This window comes from Opisthocomus hoazin, chromosome 2 (assembly GCF_030867145.1).
Source record: "Opisthocomus hoazin isolate bOpiHoa1 chromosome 2, bOpiHoa1.hap1, whole genome shotgun sequence".
NCBI lineage: Eukaryota > Metazoa > Chordata > Aves > Opisthocomiformes > Opisthocomidae > Opisthocomus > Opisthocomus hoazin.
This window is the reverse complement of record NC_134415.1, coordinates 32,306,567-32,331,051: the sequence shown is the minus strand read 5'-3', so window position 1 is coordinate 32,331,051 and position 24,485 is coordinate 32,306,567. Positions and strand designations below refer to the sequence as shown.

The 24,485-nt window shown below is 39.3% G+C and overlaps 1 protein-coding gene across 8 annotated transcripts in view; it reads left to right on the top strand.

The window, feature by feature from the left end:
* Window positions 1–24,485, top strand: part of ENAH (ENAH actin regulator) — a 108,708-nt gene that overhangs the window by 55,251 nt on the left and 28,972 nt on the right. For all 8 annotated transcript variants that reach the window (XM_075413081.1, XM_075413080.1, XM_075413078.1 and 5 more), the window contains exon 4: window positions 9,728–9,812. In XM_075413081.1, coding sequence (XP_075269196.1) covers window positions 9,728–9,812 — 85 coding nt within the window. The remainder of the gene's footprint in view (window positions 1–9,727; window positions 9,813–24,485) is intronic.

Here is a 24,485-nt window from a genome sequence, read left to right as displayed (position 1 = left end):
TAAAAATGACTGCAGTTAGAATTCAGTCCTCTGCTCATCCCGAATGGTGTATTCTTCCAAATCATTCTCACAGTAGCCTCTTCATTGATCTCTGAAGTGGCCCTTCAGTTGGAGTCGGTCTGCTTCATTCAGTTTGATACCAGTTAATCCCTGATGATTGGGGTGTTGTTTTGTTTGAAGGTGGATTTTTGTGTGGTTTGTGAAATGAGTTGAGTGTGACTGTAATACTGTGTCCAGGTTGCTGGCTGCAGTGCTGTAGACTACCTAGTTTGTTCCTAACTGCTTTGAGGTATACGTCTGACAAGGACATGAATTAAGTGGCATAATTATGTTTGATAGTGGCTGGTGGTTCTGAGTTGTAAGATAGTCAGTTTGTTTCTCTTTCCTGTGATGTGACTTGATAGTAGTAGGTACGAGTCAAAATGCATTAGCTGCATCAAAAACTAGTGGTGGACACCATCAGCATAGGAGGACGTAACTGTTGTTCGATAACTTCTGTCAGCCAAGAAGGACTGTGGCTGTTCAAGATTAGCTATCACTTCACAATTTCACAGGCATATAGGTGCTCTAGCCTCCATCAAGATGAAAGAAAAACAAAGCTTAACATTATCAACACATAACATGCATTGCTTCAGCAGGTGTTTGAAGGTGAGTAGTTTTGCACTGCTGCTTGTAGAAAGTTTTGTAATTGTGCATGTAGAATTGCTTTGTAAGCCTATTGCCGTTTCTAGACAATGTTTAAAGATAAATGTTCATAATGTATTTGTGTTAGAATACCATCAGCAAGTGTTCCGAAGTTTGATCAGCTGGGAGGTTTCTCGATGTACGATCTGCATGTTACTTAATATTTCTGACCTGTATCAGAGTAAGAAGTAAAAAAAAAAAAAAATCAAGTATCTTTCTGAACATGTCTGCTTCAATAATGGAAATAGGATACTAAGCAGCTTACAGTTTGGAAACAAGCTAATTGTATTCCTTGCTCAAAGTTTAATGCACTTTTCCTCTGCAGATTGTGTAATTTCTGAAAAGTTAGCTAGAAATGAATCCTTGGTGTTAAATGTGGATTGGTTTTGTTTGTTTTAGGTGGTCTCCTCCCCCCCCCGCCCTCCCCCAGCATCTCTGACATAGCTGAATATTTACTGGTCAGTCACTGGCTCTGAGGCACTAATATTAGCTCTTCATTTTAGGAAATGGATTGCAGGTATGCACCCCCTCACCCCCCTTTTTGAAAAGGTGCTGGGGGTATATGTTATGAGAGGAGTTTGTGCTAATGCATGAAGATCAATATGTTATATATTGATAGCTTTGTTTCTTCCAATTTATCTGCTAGACTTTTAAAAATTTCTAACATGTGCAGTCCTACTTGGTATTCTGACGATACTGCTTCAGAAATCTGTACCTGAAGAGGACAACTTGTCTCTAATAATTATGTAAATTGTTGTGATTCCTAGTATATCTAAAACAGTGTATAGAATCTCCAACTCAAGTAAAATAAATAAATCCTATATAGACAACTTGCATTTTACTCTAGAATTGGTTACAATTAAAGTTTGATTCTTGCAATATCCTTATTTTCTGCTATGTTTTCTCATTTTGACAATTTCTTTTATTAGCTCAGTTATTTTAAGTTGTATTTTTTTCATAAAAGGAAAGCAGTTTTAGCTGAGTATACGGTTCAGAAATTCATAAAGCTGTAGATGAATTTTAAACTTTATGCAAGGGTTCACAGAAATCTAAAAGGCTTCTAAGGAGTATTAAAGTTAATTTTGTGGACATCCCTTTAGTTTTGCAAGTCAGCTGTTACTTATGGCTCTCTTGCTCTTTTAGAAAAAAATAATCATATGGTCTTTTCTCTTTCATGCATCTGAAGAATGTGATTGATCTTTGGTTGCAGTTGGCATCTCCACCTGTGGTGTTGCTGGCATCAAGTGAGGGTGTTTAATTCAGGATCTCCCTCTGGTGGATCCGCAGCGGGAGAGGTGAAGGCGCTGGGTGCCTGTGCTGCTGAGCACACAGTGACAGGCTGTTGTCAGTCTGATGAGTTCGGAATGCAGAATGAATGGGGTTGACGTTCGAGTAGAATAAAGGCTTTACCACAACTGGCAATTTTCTTCTGAAAAACCAGTACAGGTTTGTCGCAAAGGCCTCAAAGTGAGTCAGTGAATCTGGTTGAAATACTCTGTGTGTCTAGGTTCCCCCCCCCCCGCCCCGATTTACAGTGCTGATCATCCTAATTTTTCTCTTATGCTTGAACTCTGTTTATTTAAATCAATGTAGAAGTCAGTGTTACCTCTCTATTCTGGTTTAATTGATTGCATTAGCTAGCAGCTATTCAACCAAACCGTATTTTCCTGCTGGCTGGTCGAGCAGATTGTACGCCACCTGAAAATCCAGAAGAGAAAGACAACAACACAGGACTGTACTTTATTCTAGAATTTTAAGGTAGACTACTAATGCTACAAGTTCCTGCCCTATACTGTGTAGGAGATATGTTAAAAATGAACAAAGATGTGTTTCTGGCACTCATTTGGGAAAATTTTGGAAGACTTACTAATTTAATTAAGTAATTGTCTGAGGTGGTCAGAACTTACACCATCAAATGACAAGTGTGTGTCATCAGTTTAAGAGGTCATTTGAAGAGGATTTCTGGCTTTAAGACTGTGTGCAGTGTGTTCAGATATTCATTAGTTGGTTGTAATTGTCTAGAGTAAAGACAACTGCTTTCTGCGAAGGTTTTGCATTTCATTACACAGAAAATATTCATATCTGCATTAAGTAGAGCTCAGTGTTCAATCAGAGTGATTCTGGAATGAGAGAAGAGCCTCAAATAAGGGAAATTAGATGGCTGAGAGAATTCTCTGATGCGTGAGAAAATGGATATTCCTTTGAAGCAATAAGGGCAAGTAAGGGACGTGTGTGCTGGTAGATGGGAGGGACAAAGGGTATCACACTCAGTTTTACTGCAAGAAGTAGCTTCTAGTTCAGCTGCAATTGGTGGTGTTTTGTGTGGCATCGGTCTTCAGTCTCAGGAAAGCCTTGCAAAGAGAAGAAGAAACTAAGTATGAGATATATCTATGTGTAGTTTGCATTTGAGGAGGTACTCTGAGTTACTTGTAGAAGATGAAAGCCGTGAAACGAGGACTGAAGGATGTCATACAACCGTAAATAAGCCTATTCAATTAATAGAATTATATATAGAAGATTCAGGATGGTTTTTGTACTAATGTTTAACAGTTATATATTGGTTCTTGAAAAGATTTTGGCGATATTATGGATATAAAGGCAAGGATAGGAAGCTTTTCTAATATTGCTTTAGGTAAGACTTTAATTCATAGGAAAATGGGGAGGAAGAAAGAGTTTATTGTTTCCAGAGTCTCTTTGTTTTGTTAGTCTGATCTTGGAAAAAACCCTGGAGGTTAAAGTTCTTTGAAGTTAGGTTGTCCAATTACTAAATAATCAAACCTTTATGGGGAGAAGATGCATGTTTTTCCACAGCTGTATACTGATGAGTGGTCCTTTCTCTTACGGCAAAGAGACTTTATGAAATCCTTGCTGATAGGGGAATGCACTTACATATATCATAGATTGAATAATTTAGTATCTTTGGGAAATGCAAACTGAAACAAAAACTGGGGTTGCATAATTGGAATATGTGTAGAGATTGTAGGAGGCTGAAATGAGAAACGGATATGTGGGGCTGGGGGAGGATCTCGGATGCTTCTCCTCATACTGTTTTTGTTCATGTCATGCTAAAACTTGTTCTGAGAGAAAAAGGATTCTACTGCAAGGAAGTGATTGTGCTATACCTGTACTGGGCAAGCGTCTGGAGCAGGCAGTCAGTACGCCCTGTCAGAACGGGAGTAATGTGATGTGATATTGTCACCGGTCTTGTGAGAAGTTGGATAATATCTCTATCTCTATTATTGCTAGTAAGTTTTTTCTATTCCTTTTAAATGTGGGATTGATTAAAGATACTTTTTTTTTTTGTAGTTACTAGATTTTATAACAACTAACCCTGATTAACTAATCCTGATTTATATGTCAAAATACTGACCTAAAGGAAGTTTTAACTATTTATTGGACAAAATACTTCCATTCTGTTTTACTTGCACATAAGATTATTGAAAGCATCATCAGTGTTGGTTGTGGTATTTGGAAGTGAAGGGAGAGTTCCTGAGTTTTCAGTTATACTCACTTTTAAGGGTTGCCTGTGTAGTATTTCTGATTTGTGTGGTTCTTCAGGACTCATGTTGTGTCAGGTGGAAGTATTAAAGTTTGGGTGGGCAACCCAAAGAATTTAATTAAATTTGGTAGTTGGTTTTATTGCATGGCAAACATATGTAGAAGTACATTAATTTTGTGGATAAAGTTTTGTTTAATAAACATTGGGCAATGTTAATACCTTTTTTCCTTGAGGGTTCATATTGTTGTCTTAAATATTACCAGTAGAAGTTGTAGCTATATTAAATCTGCTGCCTTTTTGGAACAGGGTATTCTCATAAAAACACGAACATGATTGTGGAAATACGGCTTTGCTAGGCCAATTTCTGTAGTATTATATGCAAGTAGTGACAGTCATCATCATAACATTGCTATGTAAACGAATTTTGACAGGATGGGGGGGCGGGAAGTAAGAAATATCCTGCAGTAGATGGTGTTGATATATTTAACTATTGATACTTGCTTTTTTAAGACTGTGATATTGTAGTTTCATTAAGCAACGGTAGTACTCTACTGCTGAAGCTTTGTCTCGTCTCCCCCTGCACAAAAGGATGGCAGAGAAGGAAACCGCAACCCTGCTTGAGGTCACCCGGCAAGCTAGTGCTGAGCCAAGCCTAGCAACCAGGTTATCAGCACTGTGTCCAAGGCTCTGCTGGTAGTGATAGGAGGCTCTGCATCTCTACTTCAATTCAAATGTATTTTCATGAATATTTTTGTTGTCCCCTTTTATTACCTTGATCTTGTAAAAGTGCTTGTGAAGTGAAATGGAAAGCATTTACTTTCAGTATAGGAAATGCAACATAGTTACCAGTCTGCTGGAATAAATCGAAGTGATGAGTAAATTAACTCAGCTGAAGGTACTTGCAAAATGGTAGCAGTGTATGAGGAAGTAGATATTTGAAGCAAAGAGAAGTCCTAGCTGGAAGATGATTCATGCTGACAGAAGTACTAGAGAATAGTTTTGTCACTAGTTAATGGCCTGTTTTTTGACCATCATATTATTGCTTATAAATCCATAACACAAGTCCAGTTCTAGGAGTGGTGGTGTTTTACTTCTGCTGAAGGCCAGTTAACACGTCTCCCCAGACTTTGTTCTGTAACGTCCTACAGCAAGACAGGCGCTGAATGGGAGGAGGAGCTGGAGACAAGTGAAAAAGTTTACTTCACCATAATAATAATTTTTCTTCTTCTTCCTCTGAAAAAGCCTGCTCTCTGTTCATTCAGAAAACCTTTAAACGTTTAGTAAAACACTTTTTTTTAAAGTTCCTACATTCTATATGAGAAGTACATTTTTTTGCTGTGATTTTGAACTGTTGCCTGGGGTGTTTTCTTTGCTTAGTAGGTGTACTCAAATGGTCCTTAATGAAAATCTTTTCTAAAGATTATAGTTAGTCAGTACCACCTATCTTTACAGCATATGCCTATATAAATTAGCTTGCTGTCTGCCTTCAGTCCATTCTTCCTTTGAAAAGTCAGTCATACTTTGATTTGAATATTGAACTGTATAGTTGGAATGTTGCTTAGTTTTGGCACTAACATACAGAGATATGAAAGAGTGGGAATTCTTAATTACTGAGCTGTTTACATAAACTGTCTGAGGGAAAAATGAGATCTTCACCTCAAACAAAAATTGTCATGCGTGATAGTTTACCAGCTTTCTCAAAAGATACTAGATATTTTTAAAATTAGATTTTTGTTTTTTAATGCTGTACTCTGAGCAGTCAGTAATTGCAGGAGTGGGTTTTTTGTGTATGTTTTTGCTTTCTTGAACCCTAGGGCATGCAGAGTTCTGAGGAACATTCCATGTGATCTGACTGCTAGCGGTCCCCAAAAAACCACTTCACAAATCCTTACGTTACCAGCTCCCGAGCAAGCCTGTTCAGCTAAACGACAATATACATTATAGCTCATTGTATAACCTGTAGTATGTGTATTGTTCCTATCCTGAACAGTAGATACTCAGGGGTTTTTAGGGCTGTCACCTCACAGGAATGTGATGTCTTCAATGTGAGCCAGGTGCTATGTCAGTGGTGCTAGCACAAGGCAGGTGACATTAAAAGAAATGGAGTGGAGAATTTGGTGTGAAACTCCAAAGCGGACAATGTAATTTAAAAGAGTGAAGGAACAGATGAACCAAAAAGCATCGAGGGACGAGAAACCACGTGTCTCCATCTCCAGCTTGCTAATTGTACTTTCATAGAGTTGTGCAACTGGAATTAATTCAGTTCTTGAATGGAGATGCAGAGCTAAGAAGTCAATTGGAGGTGAAAACGAAGTTAAGGTGTTTGATAAACTACAGCTCTGGCTGTGGTTTAGAAAGGTGATGTTGGGGATGCTTAATTTGGCTCAGGCAGACCCCAGCAGTCTGATGTCATTCTTTGAGCTATGCCAGCATAGTGGTCTGTGTGACCGCATGAAGAACCAGAACTGGTCCTCATCTAGCTGGTGAAAACACTCCTTGAAGGGCTTTTTTCCCCCAGGAATTAAAATGCATTGGATTTCCAGCCCATCTCTCACTACGCAGTTGCCTGAACTGTCGTAGAGGAATGGTGATGCAAAGGTGAGGATAAGCTGAAAAAACAGAAAGCATTTAAGCTGGAATGACTGCTGAACAAATTAGTATGAAATTATATCCTCCGTCTGTCAGAGTGAGCAGCAGAGTGCACCATCTGTGCTTTCTTTAGAAGAAGAAAGATGTTAGGCTCTCCTTAAAACTCAGAATGAATAGACCATTCAGCCTTGTCTCTTACTTAGCTTGTACTGGTCTCTGAAGATAAAGTGATCCTGTAGAAGGATCAGACTTGTTCAAAAGCCTCTGAGTGCTTTTTGTTAGCTAACTCCTGCTTATTTATTTATTATACCATCTGTCCCAGTATCCAGACAGTTGTATTTAGCAATGAAGTGGTGGTCTTGGCTTGCTGTCATAAATTTTGTAGGATAAAACATACTTTTTGACCTGGTACGTACCTTTAAGTTGCCAATGTCTGTTAGCACGGTTGTTAAGAATCTTTGCTTGCAGAGAGAAATTTGTCAGAGAACAGGCCACATGACTTGGTAGATGAACTTTGCTTTCTTGAAAGCCTTTGGTATAATCAAGGTGCATTTCCTGGCAAAAATGCGTGAGAGGCACTAGAACAACCGTGCTAATTGTTAGCGGGTGATTGTGTGTGGCTCTCTTGCATGTATGGCCATAAAAGAAGCATGTAACTTACCAGAGTAGCTTGGCCAGGTTGTGCTAGCTTGGCTTGCTTTTGGCTGTGTTCTGCAGAATTTACAGAGAACGTGATTTGCTGACAGTGTGTGCTCTAGAACAGAGTTTGAGGCTATCAGAACAGGTTTTCTGGTAGCTGGTTGGAATGGCCAGTGCAGGCAAAGCTACGTGGCTGGTTTCCAGTGGTGCTAGCAAAAGAAAGAGTTGGGGCGACACTGGCAGAAGGGTTTTAGAGTGGCAGTCTGAACTCAGCTACTGCAGCATGAGATAATACCTTGTTCAAAAAGACTGTTAAATACTCTTAAAGACTAAATGGGTGGAAGCTTGAATTTTTCATTTGTACTGTATTTTCAGTACAAAATAGTTACAGTTGGTAAATGGCCATTGTATGACCATTTCTTTTTAGTTTTTGTTCCTTGTTATTAATTTTTAGGTCGATGTGTTTCGTGCTGAGAAGCAGCAGATCTGGGGGGAGGGAGTATATTAGATGAGGCAAGTGGTAGTGGTATATAGCACCTTTTAACCAGCAACACAGCTGCTGCTGGATTGTGTCTGCTTCTAAAAGTCCATGAAAGGCTGCAGCATAGTGCAGACAGCAAACAGCCCGGCTGCTTGGGAGCTGCAGTCATGGCTTAATGGGCATAAAAGCCTTCCACCTGTCAGGCAGGGGAGATGACAAAAGAGGATGTGTGACTTTGGAAATTTTAAAGCAGAAAAGTTTTCCTGATGAGCAATATGGCAGATGTTTCTACTTACTGATAACTTAATTATTAATTACCATTGCAGTTAAATCTCTTGCGTTAAAAATAATATAGATTTATATCTGTGGTTATCTCTTGGAGATACTTCAAGCAATAATAGTACATCCAGGGCAACATCATGTACTTGGGTGTGGGGACGCAACACTTGCTGAAAAGAATAAATAAGGAAGACACAATCTCTGTAGTACACTTCCTGCTTTTATCTTCCAGAAGTAAGTTCTTACATTACTTTTTAACTGTAGGGTACGATATATAATATACACTTCTGTAATTTTCAGTATTCTTGTCTTTATGACCACAGTGGGAAGCAATACTACGCGGTTTTGAGTAAAAGGACCTTTTTGTATAGCCTTTAAACAGGGCACTTGTTTGTCACAAGTCTGAGGCAGATCACCTGTCCTTGATGTCTCACAGGTGGTCTCTTCATGTTTTTGAATGACTTTCACAGTTCATATGGCAAACAACTTTTACATTTTGATATTTGAGACGGGGGAGATCACATTACAACTCCATCACTTTAACTAGTTTGGTGGAATCTCAGCAAGAAATTACTGTTTGCTTTGGTACCTTTTCAGAACTTGATACATTTGTATTGTTTTTAATTCTGCTTGCTTATAAATTCCATTATCTTAAGTGTAGCTATAGTCTAAATAATTTCCTGGTTTATTGCCCATTTTTACATAAACAGTGCATTCATGATCTGCTGTATTCCATTCCACACTACTTCATCCTTCACTTCTGTTAATTCTTTTTAAATATTTTTGTACTGTAAATACTTTCATGAGGAAAATGGAAAAGCCTCTCTGTTTTTAGAAGAAAGACTTAGCATATGCAGTTATTTGAAAGATGCATGATGTAGAATTGCCCATCAGTAAAAGCTGAAGATAAATTTGCATGTCTTTCTCTTTTGCATTTCTTGTGCTTCACAGAATGCACAGTTAGTACATTCGTGTTATGCCTCTGTTATTTTGGACACAATACTTCACCTATCCAAAAAGGAAGGTCTTTGATCCAAGTTGACAAGCTAAAATATGAGTAAATCTCGATGTGACCCATAGAAACATATTTTATGTTCCTTTTCTCGATATGGTGATAAGCTTCTGATGTTTTTTTCTCCTGTTCTTCTCCCCCCTGTCCCTGCCCCCCATTTCCAGTGTTCTATTTAGGTGAGTGTTTTAGTTTTTTGAGCCATTTCTGTTTCCCCAAGAGTACTTCTTTATTGTTTTAAGAAAATCTCAGACTTGGAGTGCTTTTCAAAGCTTTTGTCAAGTTCCATCATATGTAAAATTTGTTTTGCATTTCTGTGAAGCCTTGTCATCTATGTGAAATAAATCCATTCTGCAAATAAGTAAGGTAACATTTGTTGCAGTTTTTATTTGCTGTATTATGTTGATTTTGAGCTTGTTTGGCTTAAAAAGCTGGAGTAAACAGATCCTATGATGTTATGTGATGGCTGGCCTTTTTCCTTGGTTTTGTGCTTTTTTGCAAACTTAGGAGCTCAGATCATTAATTTATGGTTTGTCTTTGCTTTTAGGTCCTACATTGCCTCGACAGAATTCACAGCTTCCCTCTCAAGTACAAAATGGTCCATCACAAGAAGAATTGGAAATCCAGAGAAGGTACGGTATTATAAATGAACAGCTGTTCAATTAAAAATGTAGTAATTCCTCACTACATTACAGAAATTAAATGTCAAGGACTTATAATTACTCTCTTGCGTTAGGGCAGCGTGTTTATGCTTGTAGTTTTAAGTAGTGCAGCTTTCCTGTGTAAAAACTTTGATTGTAGCTAGATCCTTGTTCAAGATCTCCACCCATTCGAACAATGCAATTGTTGTTGGCCTGTCATGAAAGAGTTGAAGATCAGATGGGAATCCTTGAAAGATTTCACTACTGTCATTTTCAACCAGACTGATTAATTTTCCAGTGACTGTTGTGTCTTCAGTTTTTGACACACGTTTGTAAAGAAGCAAACAGCAAGCAAGGAAGGAAGTTTTAATCTTTAGAAGTAGAAAATTAAATCATTGTGGAGGATGACAGTTTTTCTTCCTGAATGTGGATGCACGAGATTAAAATATTTTATTGGAAAGCTTGTTTGCATTTATACTATATTAGTTCTTTAGCAAAGAAACCTTCGTTTTCTGCTTTTAGTGTATACCTTTATGGAACCGTTAGTAGTTTAACTTTCAGCTGTAGCGATACTGGTGATATCGGTGCTGCCCTCAGGGAGTAGTCCCTGTTCCCCTGACCAGTCAGCACTCCTCCAAGCTAAGCTGTTCCTTCAGTGTGAAGCCACTGTACACTGTCCCATGCCCTGTGTGATATTTTTCAGACCCGTACCATTTTTAACATACGGGTTTCTTCAGTTCCTTTTAATAATCGCTCATACGTATTGATCATGTGCCCAAGTTCTGTGAACAAACTTTCTAGTTGCCGAATTCCTGCTTTTGTGGTGTGGCAAAGTGGGTTAGTGCTGTAGGTTGAGTGTCTGGGATATGGGTGTATGAAATGACAAAGTCTTCTAGGATAGTGCTAATGGACTGGGTTAAGCGAAAACAACAAGACCTTGGGCTGTCTCAAGCATATACTGTCTGTGGTGCAATCCTGGATTATTTTACCATCAAAATACTCCCAGGAGATTAGCTGTTCCCTTCCAGAGGGGATGCTGGGAGGAGTTTGTCACATGCAGTACAGATGCAGGGAACAGGATCCTTGAATAAATAGGAAGTGATTGAGATTGATGGTGTAAATGCACTTAATAGCTTTCAGTGGTAACTGGAAAAATATTTTAACGTGTTGGGTGTAATTGGCACTGGAGTTTTTCTATTTTGGTATTTTTTGGTTAGTTTGTTTATGCAAAGGTGAATAGAACCAGGTTGCTAATTTGGGAATAGTTCATATTGTGGATTTGATAAACTAGCTATACATAATTGAAAAAGACTTTGACATCAAAATTGGTCATACTTGTCCATCTCTTTTCTGCAGTATGATCTTAAATCTGAACAGAGATTGCTTTAGCTGAAGGTCCCCTTGTTCAAAAACAAATAGCAAGAAACTCATTACAAATCTGTCTGATGTCTTTACATGCAAGTCTGCTGTCATGGTAAAGGTCTTTAAAAGTCTTTCAACAGAAGTGACATAAAAAAGCTTTTTTCTTTTGGTATCTCTTCTGTTCTGCAGTAATGGCTTTTAATGTTTTTACTTCCTGTCTCTTCCTTTAGAAGGCTGTATTAATTGAAATTTATAATGCTGAAATACTTTTCAGAGAAGCATTGTAGATGGACATCTCTTCAGAGAAAAAGCTGCCCTATATTAAGAGCTCTGAAGATCTCACTTGAAATTTTTTTTGTGTGTAAAGGATATATCAGATGGCATTCTTATGGCTTCACTTTCTCATTTGATTCATGTGCTCTACTTGTTTTCATCTAATGTAGTGTCCTCTTTGAAGTCTGGTCCTGGTTTGGATTTGTTTTTGCCCTAAAAAAGGATAGAGAACTGGAATGAGTGTTTACTCGTGTTGTTAGCCAGGTTGTCTGTGGAAAGGCTATTGCCATTGTGTCATTAAGCCACAGAAGAACATGTAAAAACATTTCACAAATGCTTCTCTGGTCTCTTTACTACTGTAACTATATGGTTATAATACAGTTCAATTAACTGTAAGATAGAACTTCTGTAGTAACTGTCGTTCAGCTTTCAGACTGTAGTAGCAATAGTCTTACTGACGTAATATAGAGAGTAGTAAATAGATAAATAAGAGGTAAATAGTGGTAGTAGTACATAATAGGTAAAATAGTAGTAAATAGTTGGGACAAAAAAGTTTAGGTGTATATTACTTTGTACCATGTACAGCAGTGACATTTCCAGTCTCAATAAAGGGTAAAGGCAGTGTGGGCAGAGCTGAATTCTGTGGGGAGCAGTAAGACTACAGGGAATGCAAGAGAAGGGAATAAATGTTACTGTGTAGGAAGGAAGATGGGGTTTGTGACAGATCAGTAGAAAGGCAGGCTTTGCTAAGTCTGTTTGTGAAATGTGTGTCTGTGGGCTGGGGGTTTTGTTTAAGATGTGGCTTGGTAAGAGGTGTCTTCAAGTGCTGGTCTCATGCTTCCTCTTAAGTGTACCTGGATTCAGTAGTGTTTGACCAACTCCCATGCTGGTTCAGAAAAATATTTTCTGAAATTATTCTGAGTCTGAGAAAAAAAAAACAACTACTTCCATAAAAATTAAAGTTGAAAAAGGGACCCTGTGGAAGTCATGTAGTCCAACCCTCTGCTCAAAACATGACTAACTTCAAAGTTAAATTATGTGGCTTGTAGCTTCAGGGTTTTCCTGCGCACAAATAGAAACATTTCCTCAGAAATGTTTTGCCAAATGAGTGACCAGTGAAGAATGGTGTATTAAAGAGAGCTCTTCAAGTGATCTAATGTTTTCCTTGACTTTTATCACTGGTGTTCAAAAATCTTGGGGAAATTGGGAACTGAAGAATTGAATTAGATCATTGCCAGCGAAAGTATATTATTTTGGTTCAAAGATTTTTCTCTGTTATGGAGAACATCTAGATGTCTTACATTTTTGAGTAAAAGTGCTAAAGGAGTAATATTACTTTATTTATTTTGCTGCAGAGCTTGTTACTTCAGTATTTGAATTGTTGACTGTGCAGTGATGACAGTCTGTAAAGTCACTAGGACCAGATGTGTCATCTAAAACACTGAGGTTTTTATGAGGCCAAGATTACACGAGGCAGTCAATGAAATTGTGTTGTCTGGTGAATTGATAACTTTGTCTTTTAAGAAGCCTTAACACATGGTGTATGCTTTCCCTGTCAAGGGAGTACTTGAAGATAACTGTAATTTTCCTTAACTTGCACTCATTTAAGTACAGTAATAACAAGCTTTAAAACACTCCAGCTTCCATTTTTGATCCTCAAAAACGAAGGGATTTTTTTGTTAATATGAGTTATTTTTCATTTTGGCAGAGTGGTAGTCAGGCAGTGTTTGTAAATTCCACTGGTTGTTTGATAATGAGCCAACTTCAGTTGACATACGTATTTGTTAATAACTTCAGAGTTACTTAATGTCAAATACCATTTTAAAATATAAAATTAGTTCATGGCATGCCTCTGTGTGCTACTTGTGCATGTAAATTTACCTTCTCTTCCAGCCATGGTAAATATATTGTCAGGAATATGAGTCACTGAGCTGGTATCTAATATGACACTTGGGAATTTAATGAGTTAATGTTTATAAATAACTTCAAAATCATCACTGCTTCATAAATAAAGAGACCAAGAACACCAGAAACAGAGAAGTGGATCGATTGTAAGGAACAATGAAGGTATACAAGCCGCCTGTTGTCCTTCAGGGACGTAATGGACCAAAACTTGACCGACTTTTGTCGTGAGTACTCAATAATGTTAGAAGTTCGCATAAATGCAACAGCAGAATATTAGGGGGTTTTGTCACTGTTAAATACTTCAAGTCTGGTTACAGCTTTAGTTTACGTGATGGATTGGGATGATACTGTTAAAGAAAACTTGATATGTGGCTGTGCTGGAAAGTAGTATTGATATGGTGTGGTTTTCATGACGTTGTTTGGAAGGCTTCTTAGCTTGAGATAGTGCAATTTCAGAAGCTGCCAAGGGTAGCAGTTGTTTACTGATAGACTTAAAGGAACGCTTTTTATTTTACAGAGTAAAAGTATTTTTTCTGAGATTTTGATAATCTTAATTTTTCACTACAGTAAAAGAATTCTCCCCCCATAAATTATTACATATCTAGTTAAAGGAAGGAAAGTTTGCCCATCACTTTGTGTCCCCAGTAGCCTGGTTTCTACTGATTTCCCACAGCCTGTGACCTATCCCTAGTTAGTAGCCAGATATACTGTTTCCAGTCTTCCTTTTGCTTTTGAAATTGTGCCATTTATCAGACAGCTTTTTCTGAGGAAGCAGGATTTCTTTAAAGGCGTATGGATTGATTAGATTATAACTAAGAAAACAGTTCTAACCTGAGATAGGCATATGAATACGATATAATAGTTGGCTTTTTGGGTTAGGATATGAGTGCTCAGTAGAATACTGTCGTATGATTGTATCGTGTGCTGTGTGTTAAAAAATCTGGATGAAGTTTGCATCCCAGAGACATGATTTACATGGAATCAGAGGGTTTTTTTAATGCCTAAGCTAAGGGTTTCCAACAGGTCAAAGTCACATCAGTGTAAACTTTTCAAGTTGAGCTTGCTGAGATAGTTTCATGAGACAGCCTGCAGCCATTTGGGTCGTTCCAGCCTCTGCATTGCATAATAAGATGACAGAAGGAGACAGAAGCAAAAGACCCATCAGTATTGTTTATTTTGTCTTACAGACTTCACTGTTTTTCTTGCCCTCAAAGTTTCTGGGAAACAGTTGACTTTTGTTTTTTAGTCTCTCTCATTTTCTTTCCATTCACAGTTTCTTCCCATTCACAGTAAATTTTTCCTTAGTTCTGTCAAGCCTAGCTTTCAGAGAATGAATAACTGGCTTTATAGAGAGGTAATGTGTACTGTCTGGTTACAGTACTGAATAGCTATAGAAGTTGGGTAACATCTCATGTTTAGCAGACTGAGAAGAGCACTCTTCCATTAAGCAGTCTTTTGACTACATTGCAGCAATTGAGGCAGCAATTTTGCTAGTTGAATATGGATGTTGCTTGAAGAATGGTTCTGACAAGTATTTTAGTTGACACTTTAAAAAATGTCTCTTTGAAACCTTAGCCTTTCTGCAAAGGTTTCAGTTCTGTGGTTTTTCTTCTGTTTAATGCAAAACATGAAATTGAGATTAGAAATTGTTCTACACTTTTCCAGATTTTTGGTTATTGTGGTTCCCTTTTATTAAATTAGTTCTATCCTGACCATACTTACTAGAAAACCACTGAGGGAGATGCCAATGGAAGTAGGTTTTTCTACTATTGAGAATCTTTGTTTTTGTTCTAAAATGGCATGTGCACAGATGACTTCCTGCAATCTCACTTCTGCCAGATATGTAAACTAACAGAACGCTTGAACTTAAGTTGAAGAGATCCAGGTGAGGAGAACAAGGCTTGATGAGGTTTGATTGAAGAGCATTAATAGATCCCTTTTTCTAGTAGAAATTCTGTATCTAAGAACCTTTAGTTGCCTCTTCATGTGTGTGTTGTGGTGATTGATAACCAGTTTTTGCTTAACTCATAAAACCTAGTTATGTCGCTTATTTTCTGATTTCCAGCTAATGCGGTTTGAACTTATAACATAAAAGCTTGTTGTTAGACCTTAAATCCCTTTTGATCAAGGAAATGAAAGCCTGTTAGTTTGGCCTTGCTAATGTGAAAAGCTTCAGAACTACTTTTGAAGAAAAGAATAATTAACCAGATAAAACATAGCACAGTAAACTGTACCCAGACAATATTTTCTTTTGCAAAAGCAGAAAGGCTGTTCATGTGGTGTTCCTGGGATTTAGTAAAGCATTTGACAGATAGCAAGAGGGAAGTTAAGGTGGAAGAGGGGAGGATTGCTGTGGAAGTGTGAGGAGCATAGGAACAGACAGTTCCTCCTGCATCATTGAGACTGGAAACGGTCAAATTTTACTTGATATTTTGCTGAACAAAGCAAGTCCTTGCTGCTGATGCGAGTTGAGATACATGAGTACAAAGGAGAACAGAAGGAGTTTGATGATGTTGCAGGTCTTGATGATCAAAATGGAGTGAGAAATAATACATAGCTGATGTCCTGTTTTTAGACATTCTTAGGGGGTGAAAAAAACCCCAACCTGTAGTGTTTAGGATGTCTTAATACTAGTGTACAGGCAAAATCAAATTGACAGTGTGAGTGTTATATGCAGTGATGGTGAAACAGGGGAAAGCTGCTTGAACATTGGAAATAGCTATAATGACCTCTAGATTCGTGTAGTGTTTCAAAATCATGATTCATGTAGTCAGTTAAATGACTTTATGATTTTGCACTAAATTAAGTGTAAAGTCATCTTTGATACACACTGAAAAAAAAAAATTGAAGCAATCTCACCTTTCACTAGTATTTAAAGAACCAAAGGTCCACCCCCTGTTGAAATTGGGAGTAATTGTCAGTTCCAGAGCATACACATAAACTCGCTTCACAAACCTCTTGCCTTTGAACAGTCAGACTTTGCACATCTTCTAAGTGACTGTTTCTTGTTCATTTTATCAAGTTGACTAGCTCTGGTCTGGGTTTCTCTGAAACTATGTGTGATTTGCTCGGATAGAAGCTGTCCAGACGGTCTGGCACTTCAAAAATGTTTGTTTAAAAATAATAACTAAATAAAACTAACTGGGTAAGAGTTTTAGTGAGAACATACAGCAAGAGTTCAGTTTAGATGATGCAAAGTGAAGTTCATGCAACTGAAAGAGCTTAGGAAGATGCCAAGAGGTTAAATATTGATCGCTTCTGCCGAGGTGCATGAAGTGTATTTTTTATTCGTGAATCATAGGTTGGAAAAGACCTCTAAGATAATCAAGTCCAAACATCAACCCAACACCACCATGCATACTAGACCATATCCCAAAGTGCCACATCTACATGTTTTTTTGAACACTTCCAGGGATGGTGACTCAACCACCTCCCTGAGCAGCCTATTCCAATATGTCTGGGCCTGATCGCCTGGTTGTCCTTCACAAGCCCGGTGAGCACACTCAGGATGAACCGCTACATAATCTTCCCTGGCACAGAGGTCAAGCTGACAGGCCTGTAGTTCCCGTGATCCTCCTTCTGGCCCTTCTTGTAGATGGGTGTTACACTGGCAATCCTCCAGTCGTTTGGGACCTCCCCTGTTAGCCAGGACTGCTGATAGATGATGGAGAGTGGCTTGGCCAGCTCCTCCGCCAGCTCCCTCAGCACTCTGGGGTGGATCCCAACCGGCCCTATAGACTTGTAAGTGTCCAGGGGGCATAGCAGGTCATTCACTGCTTCCTCCTGGATTATGGGAGGTGTATTCTGCTCTCCTTCCCTACCTTCCAGCACTGGGGGCTGACAACCCTGGGAATAACCAGTGTGACTATCAAAGCCTGAGGCAAAGAAGGCATTAAGTACCTCAGCCTTTTCTTCATCCTTGTTGGCAACATTCCCTCCCCCCCACCGTTCAGTAAGGGATGGAGATTCTCCCTGGCCCTCTTTTTGTATTTGTAAAAACATTTTTTTGTTGTCCCTTACGATAGTGGCCAGCCTGAGTTCTAGCTGGGCTTTTGCCTTTCTAATTTCCCGTCTGCATGACCTAACGAAAACCCTGTACTCCTCTGGAGTCGTCTGCCCTTTCTTCCATAGGTGGTAGACCCTCCTTTTTTTCCCTGAGTCCCAGCAAGAGCTCCCTGTTCAGCCAGGCTGGTTGTCTTCCCTGATGGTTCATGTTGCGGCACATGGGGTCAGCCTGCTCCTGTACCTTTAAGACTTCCTCCTTGAAGAATGTCTAGCCTTCCTGGACCTCTTTGCCCTTCAGCACTCTCTCACAGGAGATTCGGTCAGCCAGTGTCCTGAACAGTCCAAAGTCTGCCCTCCGAAAGTCCATGGTGGTGGTTTTGCTGGCTGCCTCTTTACCTCACCATGAACCAAGAACTCTGTCATTTCATGGTCGCTAAGCCCAAGATGGCCTCCGACCATCACATCTCCCACCAGTCCTTCTCTGTTAGTAAAGAGCAGGTCTAGCAAGGCACCTCCCCTGGTAGGCACGCTTACCAGGTGCGTCAGGAAGTTCTCTTCCACACACTCCGGGAACCTCCTAGACTGTTTCCTCTCTGCTGTGTTGTATTTCCAGCAGATGTCTGGTAAGTTAGTCCCCCATGAGAACAAGGGCTAGTGATTGTGAGACTTCTGCCAGCCTCTTGTAGAAAATGTCATCTACCTCTTCATCCTGGTTGGGTGATCTGTAACAGACCCCCAGCAGGATGTCTGCCTCGTTGGCTTTCCCCCTCGTCTTTACCCATAAGCGTTTGACCTTGTCATCACAGTCATCGAGCTCAATACAATCGAAGCAGTCCCTAACATACGGCATCACCCCATCACCTCTTTCCTCACCTATCCCTGCTGAAGAGCTTACAGCCATCCATCACAGCACTCCAGTCATGAGGGTCATCCCACCATGTTTATGTGATGGCAGCCAAGTCATAGGTGTGAAGACTCTTGGTCTCGGTGGAGGCTGCCTGTGTTTGATGTAAATTTGCAATCTGTATTGACACCATTTAGACTATATTTTCTCTTTGTAAATGAATTACAAAATTTTGGGGGTGATGTGTGTTCATTCCACGGTAGGTAAGAATTAATATGTAGGTCTTAAGATACTCTCCTGTATGGTCCCATAAACCTACTGAATACAAGAGCTCTGTGGTAAATGCTGAATTTTGGCATGATGAATAAATGTTTTATATTAAAGGTGGAAGTGCAAGTTTAATATTGATATCCAGCTTTTATTCTTCGAATATGTTCCTGCAAATCTGAAGGGCCGTAGCAGACGCACCTTTTCCTTGTCTGACTTGTGCAGAAGATTAGAGGATTAAGCTATTAAAACTCCAACTGGCAGCTAAGTTCAAAAGAATCAACATGTTAGCTCTTTAATTTCTTTCTATAAACAGTTGTAACAGTGATAAAGTAGGTTGACTGTATCTAGTGAAATTGATGTCCATAGAGCACAAGTAGTTCCTTTCAGTCAGAAGGTAGCTGCTCTTGTGCAGACGACAACGCGCTTTGGATGGAGCTGAGGTCACCCTGCATCTGGTGCCGGCGCCGCTCACTCAGCTGCGCGTTCATTGTGTCGCCTGTTTGCAGCCAGCTGCTCTGTTTGGTGCAGTGACTCAGCGGTGGGAGGAGGAGAGCCATCATGTGAGATGTATTCTAGTAGGTAGTGACTGTTGGATTAGATAATGGTATCTGTGCCCACATGCACGGGCTTTCAGTGTTTTGGAATAAAGCTCCAAACATTACTGTCTTGTTTGTTGCTCTGTAGATTGAGGCAGGGTTAGAGGAGCTGGTGCAAGAGCTCGGAGCAGCCCTGAAAGCGCAGGAATACAGAGACTCCAGGACTGGAATACTACAGTCTCTCTCTCGTAATGCTAGTCATTGCAATGCAACTTTTCAAACTGGTAAATGTATTTTAACGGTTAAACATATTTTGTGTTTGTATTTAATTGGTAAATTAAGTTTAATGGCCAGATCAACAGCACCTGTTGAAGAACTCCATTGGTTTGGATTGATGAATCCAGATTTAATTACGGTTGATATTATACACTTGCCTTTAGAGCCTTGACATGATAACGTTATTCCTAGATTGCTTGTTTATGTTGGGTTATAAAATTTACATTTAAAAAAAACAGCCTAGTGAAGCACAGAATGAAAGATGCATACATGGTTGAATAGTGTTGTATAATCGCGTTTGGTTTCTTATACTGAATGTCTTAATAGTAATGTTCAGACTAGTTAGTACAGAATATATTACTGCAGTGTTTTAAGCTAGCAATGGTCTAGCAACCTTCATGTTGCTTTTTAGGTGTCATCGTTGTGCCTGTGTTCTGCTACACCATGTCTGTTGTTTTAGAATAGGTAACAACACAAGCAAGAAACTATTTTTCAAAGAGCAAAGAACACCGTGTGAGAGACAGACCCGAAAGTCTCCCCTCAAGAGAATCTGTTTTATGAATTATTTTTTTTAATTCAGTGTTATATTTTTAGTGGCTCAAGTGTTGGGTTTTTGGTGTCTTTTTTCAATGTGCTTATCAGGGATATATTTTTTTTCCCCATCGCTGTTGTTGCATCTTTAAGCAGACAAAATGGGGATAGTATTCCTATTGATCTTTCTGAGTGATTTGATGCTCTGCTTTGACACCGAGTTATTCAGCCATGAAAGAATGGAATATGAAATTGGTATGTTCATAAATGATGACTAACAGCTGTCAGATACTCTGTATTATCTGCCTGCAGCTGACCTCTTCACTCAATGCAGCAATTACTTCAGTCAGGTCTGTTCCTCAAGATATTAATTTTCTGCAGTCTTTGTCTTGGATCTTTGTTTTCTAAAGAGAGTTTTAAAATTAAATACTTCAAACCAGTTTCTGTTCATCTTGGAATGCCTATGAACGTAGTGCCTGTTGAATTTGGATGTGATGCAAAGATGCTTCTGTCTGTAGCATTCATGGAAATACTTCTGTTTTTAATGTATCTGCCTTTGTGACAAGAAGCCTTTCGGGTTTGTGGCTGAATTCTGTTATTCAGGTTGATAGGTGGCCTTCTCGATGTGGTTTCCTATCATCTTTTTAGGAAAAAATGTAACGGCTTGATCTCATGTCTCCAAGACCAAAGCAAGACAGTGTTAGAATCCTGAAGATTTATGTGATAGTACAGAAAAACTTCCACCGGAGGAAACAAGGTGACCTGCCAGAGCAGACAGCTATTTGTTTTCGCAGGCTGTTTCAGCAATGGATTTGTTAAATGTAGGTTTTTTCTCTTGGTGCTCTTGTGACAGCAGTGCTGTTTTTTGACCCAATGAGAGTTGCTTAATGTTGAGGCATACTGTCTCTGGTGGAAGGACAATCTTTCCATAAAGTGAGACATTTGCAGTAATTGTTCTGCAGATGACCAAGATATGGGCTTAAATGGGAGAAGTGTTCCAGAAAAGGACAAGTTATCTCTGGATATTAAGTCTGCTCTGACACAGAATATTGTTTTGCCAGTAAACACTGAAGTTTCATAATCTAGTTGTGATCTTTGTCTTCCGTTCAACCCATAAGGTAAATGGTTATATTTTAAGAGAATTGATTGAAGTTTCAGTTCTTTTGATTGACTATGTTGAAGTCTTTAGTGAAGAGTTGATCACCACTGCGTGTAATGCTTCCACTGTCAATTTGATTTTCCCCGTACACTAGCTTTAAGACATCCCAAACATCAGTAATTGGTCTACAGGTTGGTCCTGCTCCCACCCCAATGTCTAAATTTAGGGCACCAGCTATATATTATTTCTCATTCCATTTTGATTATCAACAAAGATGTGAAGGTATTGGGTAATATTAATTTGGGATAGCTTTCTGATTGCCATGTGTGATGATCTTCTGAATGCAGTGATGTTACTTGCTAAAGGCATGATAGAAAGTGATCTTGGTGTACATGCAGTGGTGGCTCATTTCATATAAAATCAAGAGCTGAGACAGTAGCACTTCTTAATTCTTATTCCCTTTTATAGAATCATAAAATCATTTAGGTTGAAAGACCTTTAAGATCATCAAGTCCAGCTGTTAACCTGACACTGCCAAGTCCACCACTAAATTGTGTCGCTAAGTGCCGCATTTGCATACCTTTAGAGGTATTTTTAGAGGTATGTTGAATACCTCTAGGGATGGTGACTCAGCCACCTCCCTGGACAGCCTGTTCCAATGCTTGACTAACCTGAAGGTGAAGAAATGTTTGCTAATATCCAATCTAAACCTCCCCTGATGCAACTTGAGGCCATTACCTCTCATTCTATCACTAGTTACTTGGGAGAAGAGACCAACACCTGCCTCACTACAATCTCCTGTCAAGTAGTTGTAGAGAGTGATAAGGTCTCCCCTCAGCCTCCTCTCCTCCAGACTAAACAACCCCAGTTCCCTCAACCACTCATAACACTTGTTCTCTACACTCTTCACCAGCCTCATTGCTCTTCTCTGGACGCACTTCAGCACCTCAATGTCCTTCTTGTAGGGAGGGGCCCAAAACTGAACACAGTACTCAAGGTGCAGCCTCACCCGTGCTGAGTACAGGGGGATGATCACTGCCCTACTCCTGCTGGCCACACTACTCCTGATACAAGCCAGGATGCTGCTGGCCTTCTTGGCCACCTGGGCACACTGCCAGGTTCATGTTCAGCTGGCTGTCAACCAGCACCCCCAATTCCTTTTCTGCCAGGCAGCTTTCCAGCCACTCCTCCCCAAGCCTGTAGCGTTGCATGGTGGTGTTGTGACCCAAGTGCAGGACCCGGCACTTGGCCTTGTTGAACCTCATACAGATGGCCTTGGCCCATCGACCCAGCCTGTCCAGATCCCTCTGCAGACCCTTCCTACCCTCGAGCAGATCGACACTCCCACCCAACTTGATGTTGTCTGCAAACTTACTGAGGGTGGACCCCATCCTCTCATCCAGATCATTAAAGAAAATATTAAAGAGAACTGGCTGCAGTACTGAGCCCTGGGAGTTGTGACCGGCCACCAATTGGATTTAACTCCATTCACCACAACTCTTTGGGCCTGGCCATCCAGCCAGTTTTTTACCCAGCAAAGAGTGCACCCATCCAAGCCATAAGAAGCCAGTTTCTCCTGGAGAATGCTGTGGGAAACAGTGTTAGAGGCCTTACTAAAGTCGAGGTAAACAACATCCACAGCCTTTCCCTCATCCACTGAGCGGGTCACTTGGTCATGGAAGGAGATCAGCTTAGTCAAGCAGGCCCTGCCTTTCATAAACCCATGCTGACTGGGCCTGATCACCTCATGGTGATCTGATCTGATTCAGAACAAACTAGGAAGGCTGTGTGTGTACCTGGGTAAATTAACTACAATTCTGTTATGCAGTTTTCATGTAGGAGAAATTCTAAACGCTTTCATCTTTGCTGAATGTGGGGTTTTTTTCAGCAGGGATGCAACAGTGTATACTGAACTCTGCTTGTTGCGTTTTTCTCCTTGTGTTATTTCAAGAGTGTAGTCAATGCTCCTGATTCTTGTCTGTCCAAAGAACTGCAGGATTAATGCTGATAGAGTTCAAAGTCACACGTTAGTATTGTAAATATGATCCTTTCTTCATCTTCTGTCTGTACCTCCTCATACCTCCTTTATTGGACAAAGGTATAAGGGCAAGAAGAGGGGAAATAACTTTAAAAGCTGTTGCAGTTTCGAAGTAAGTTAATTTAAAAACAACAATAAAACTTCACTTTGGGGTGTTGGTTGGGTTTTTTTCTAAGATGCTTTTGGCATGAAAGTAATTGAAATCTAAAAAGGAAGCTTCATGAGTAGGATGCATGATAAAGCTAGCAGCTATTCTGAAGTTCTGAAGTCGACTCTGAAACTAAACCCATGTCTAACAGTATCAATGTTGTGTATGATGTGCTGTTCAGTTTTATAGCACTATTTCAACTATTCAATGTAAAGTAGCTCTTGGATTCTAGTAATACACACTTTTAAAATAATTACAATCACTTTGCCTTAGTATAATTAGCATTTCACTAAAAGATAGCTTTCTGGGACTTCTGTAGTACTTTTTTAGTTTTTTTAAAAGTTGTCGTGGTAGCTAGATACTGTGCTTTCTAAGGATGAAGGATTTTCAGGTATTACTATCACAACATTCACGAACGTTGCTGTGCTTTAGAACTACCAAAGTCTTGACATTTCAAAAATGCTTTAATTGATGTATAATGACTCTTCTTAATCCACTAATACTTCTGCATAATACAATTTTGATCTCTGACAAAACTTTAAAATAAAAATGTATTTTTTAATGCTAACTAAACAAAACTGGGGGGGTTTAGGGCAAAGAAATTAATCCTTTTTTTAATAAGCAAAATGAGTTCATAATCTTTTTATGCTACAACTGCTACACTTGTTAAGCTGTAGTTCTGTCTTAGTTTATGAAACTCTTTCTTGCTCACTAAGTTGTGTTGAAGCAACTTGATTGCACTGCGGGCATACTGATCTTTTGACCTGTGCAACTTATTGTTTACTGTCTGAAAGGTTTATTACAATTGTTAAAACTACTGTAAAAATGTAGTGGGCTGTGGTGCATGTTTTTTTCGTTTGTTTTTTTGTTCCTCTTTTCCTTGCTGATGAAGGGATCTTTCAGTGATACATGGTGAGAATAATTTAAACTTAAAATTATTCTTAAAGATTCTGTATTTCCTCTCATATATCTTACTGCTGGGGATTTTTATGTAAGATAGGAAATGTTTGCAAGGTACTTTGCTGCCCCCTCTTGGTAGAGCATTCATATTGTAAGCAAAGTGCTCAACTTAGTCTTTTTTTTTTTTTGTACATTTAAAAAAAAAATTCTGGTTTGATTTCTTCTTTTCCTGAAGAAAGGGAAAATGAGGATTCTTTTACAAAAATAAGACGTTAAATACTGAACCACTCTATGTATTTGACAATGAGAACTTTTTTATGCAGGTCCTGTGTAGATGCAAGTCGTTATCTCATAGAATCATAGAATTAGGTTGGAAAAGACCTTTAAGATCATTGAGTCCAACTGTTAACCTAACACTGCCAGGTCCACCACTAAACGCCACATCACAGAATCGCAGAATGATAGGGGTTGGAAGGG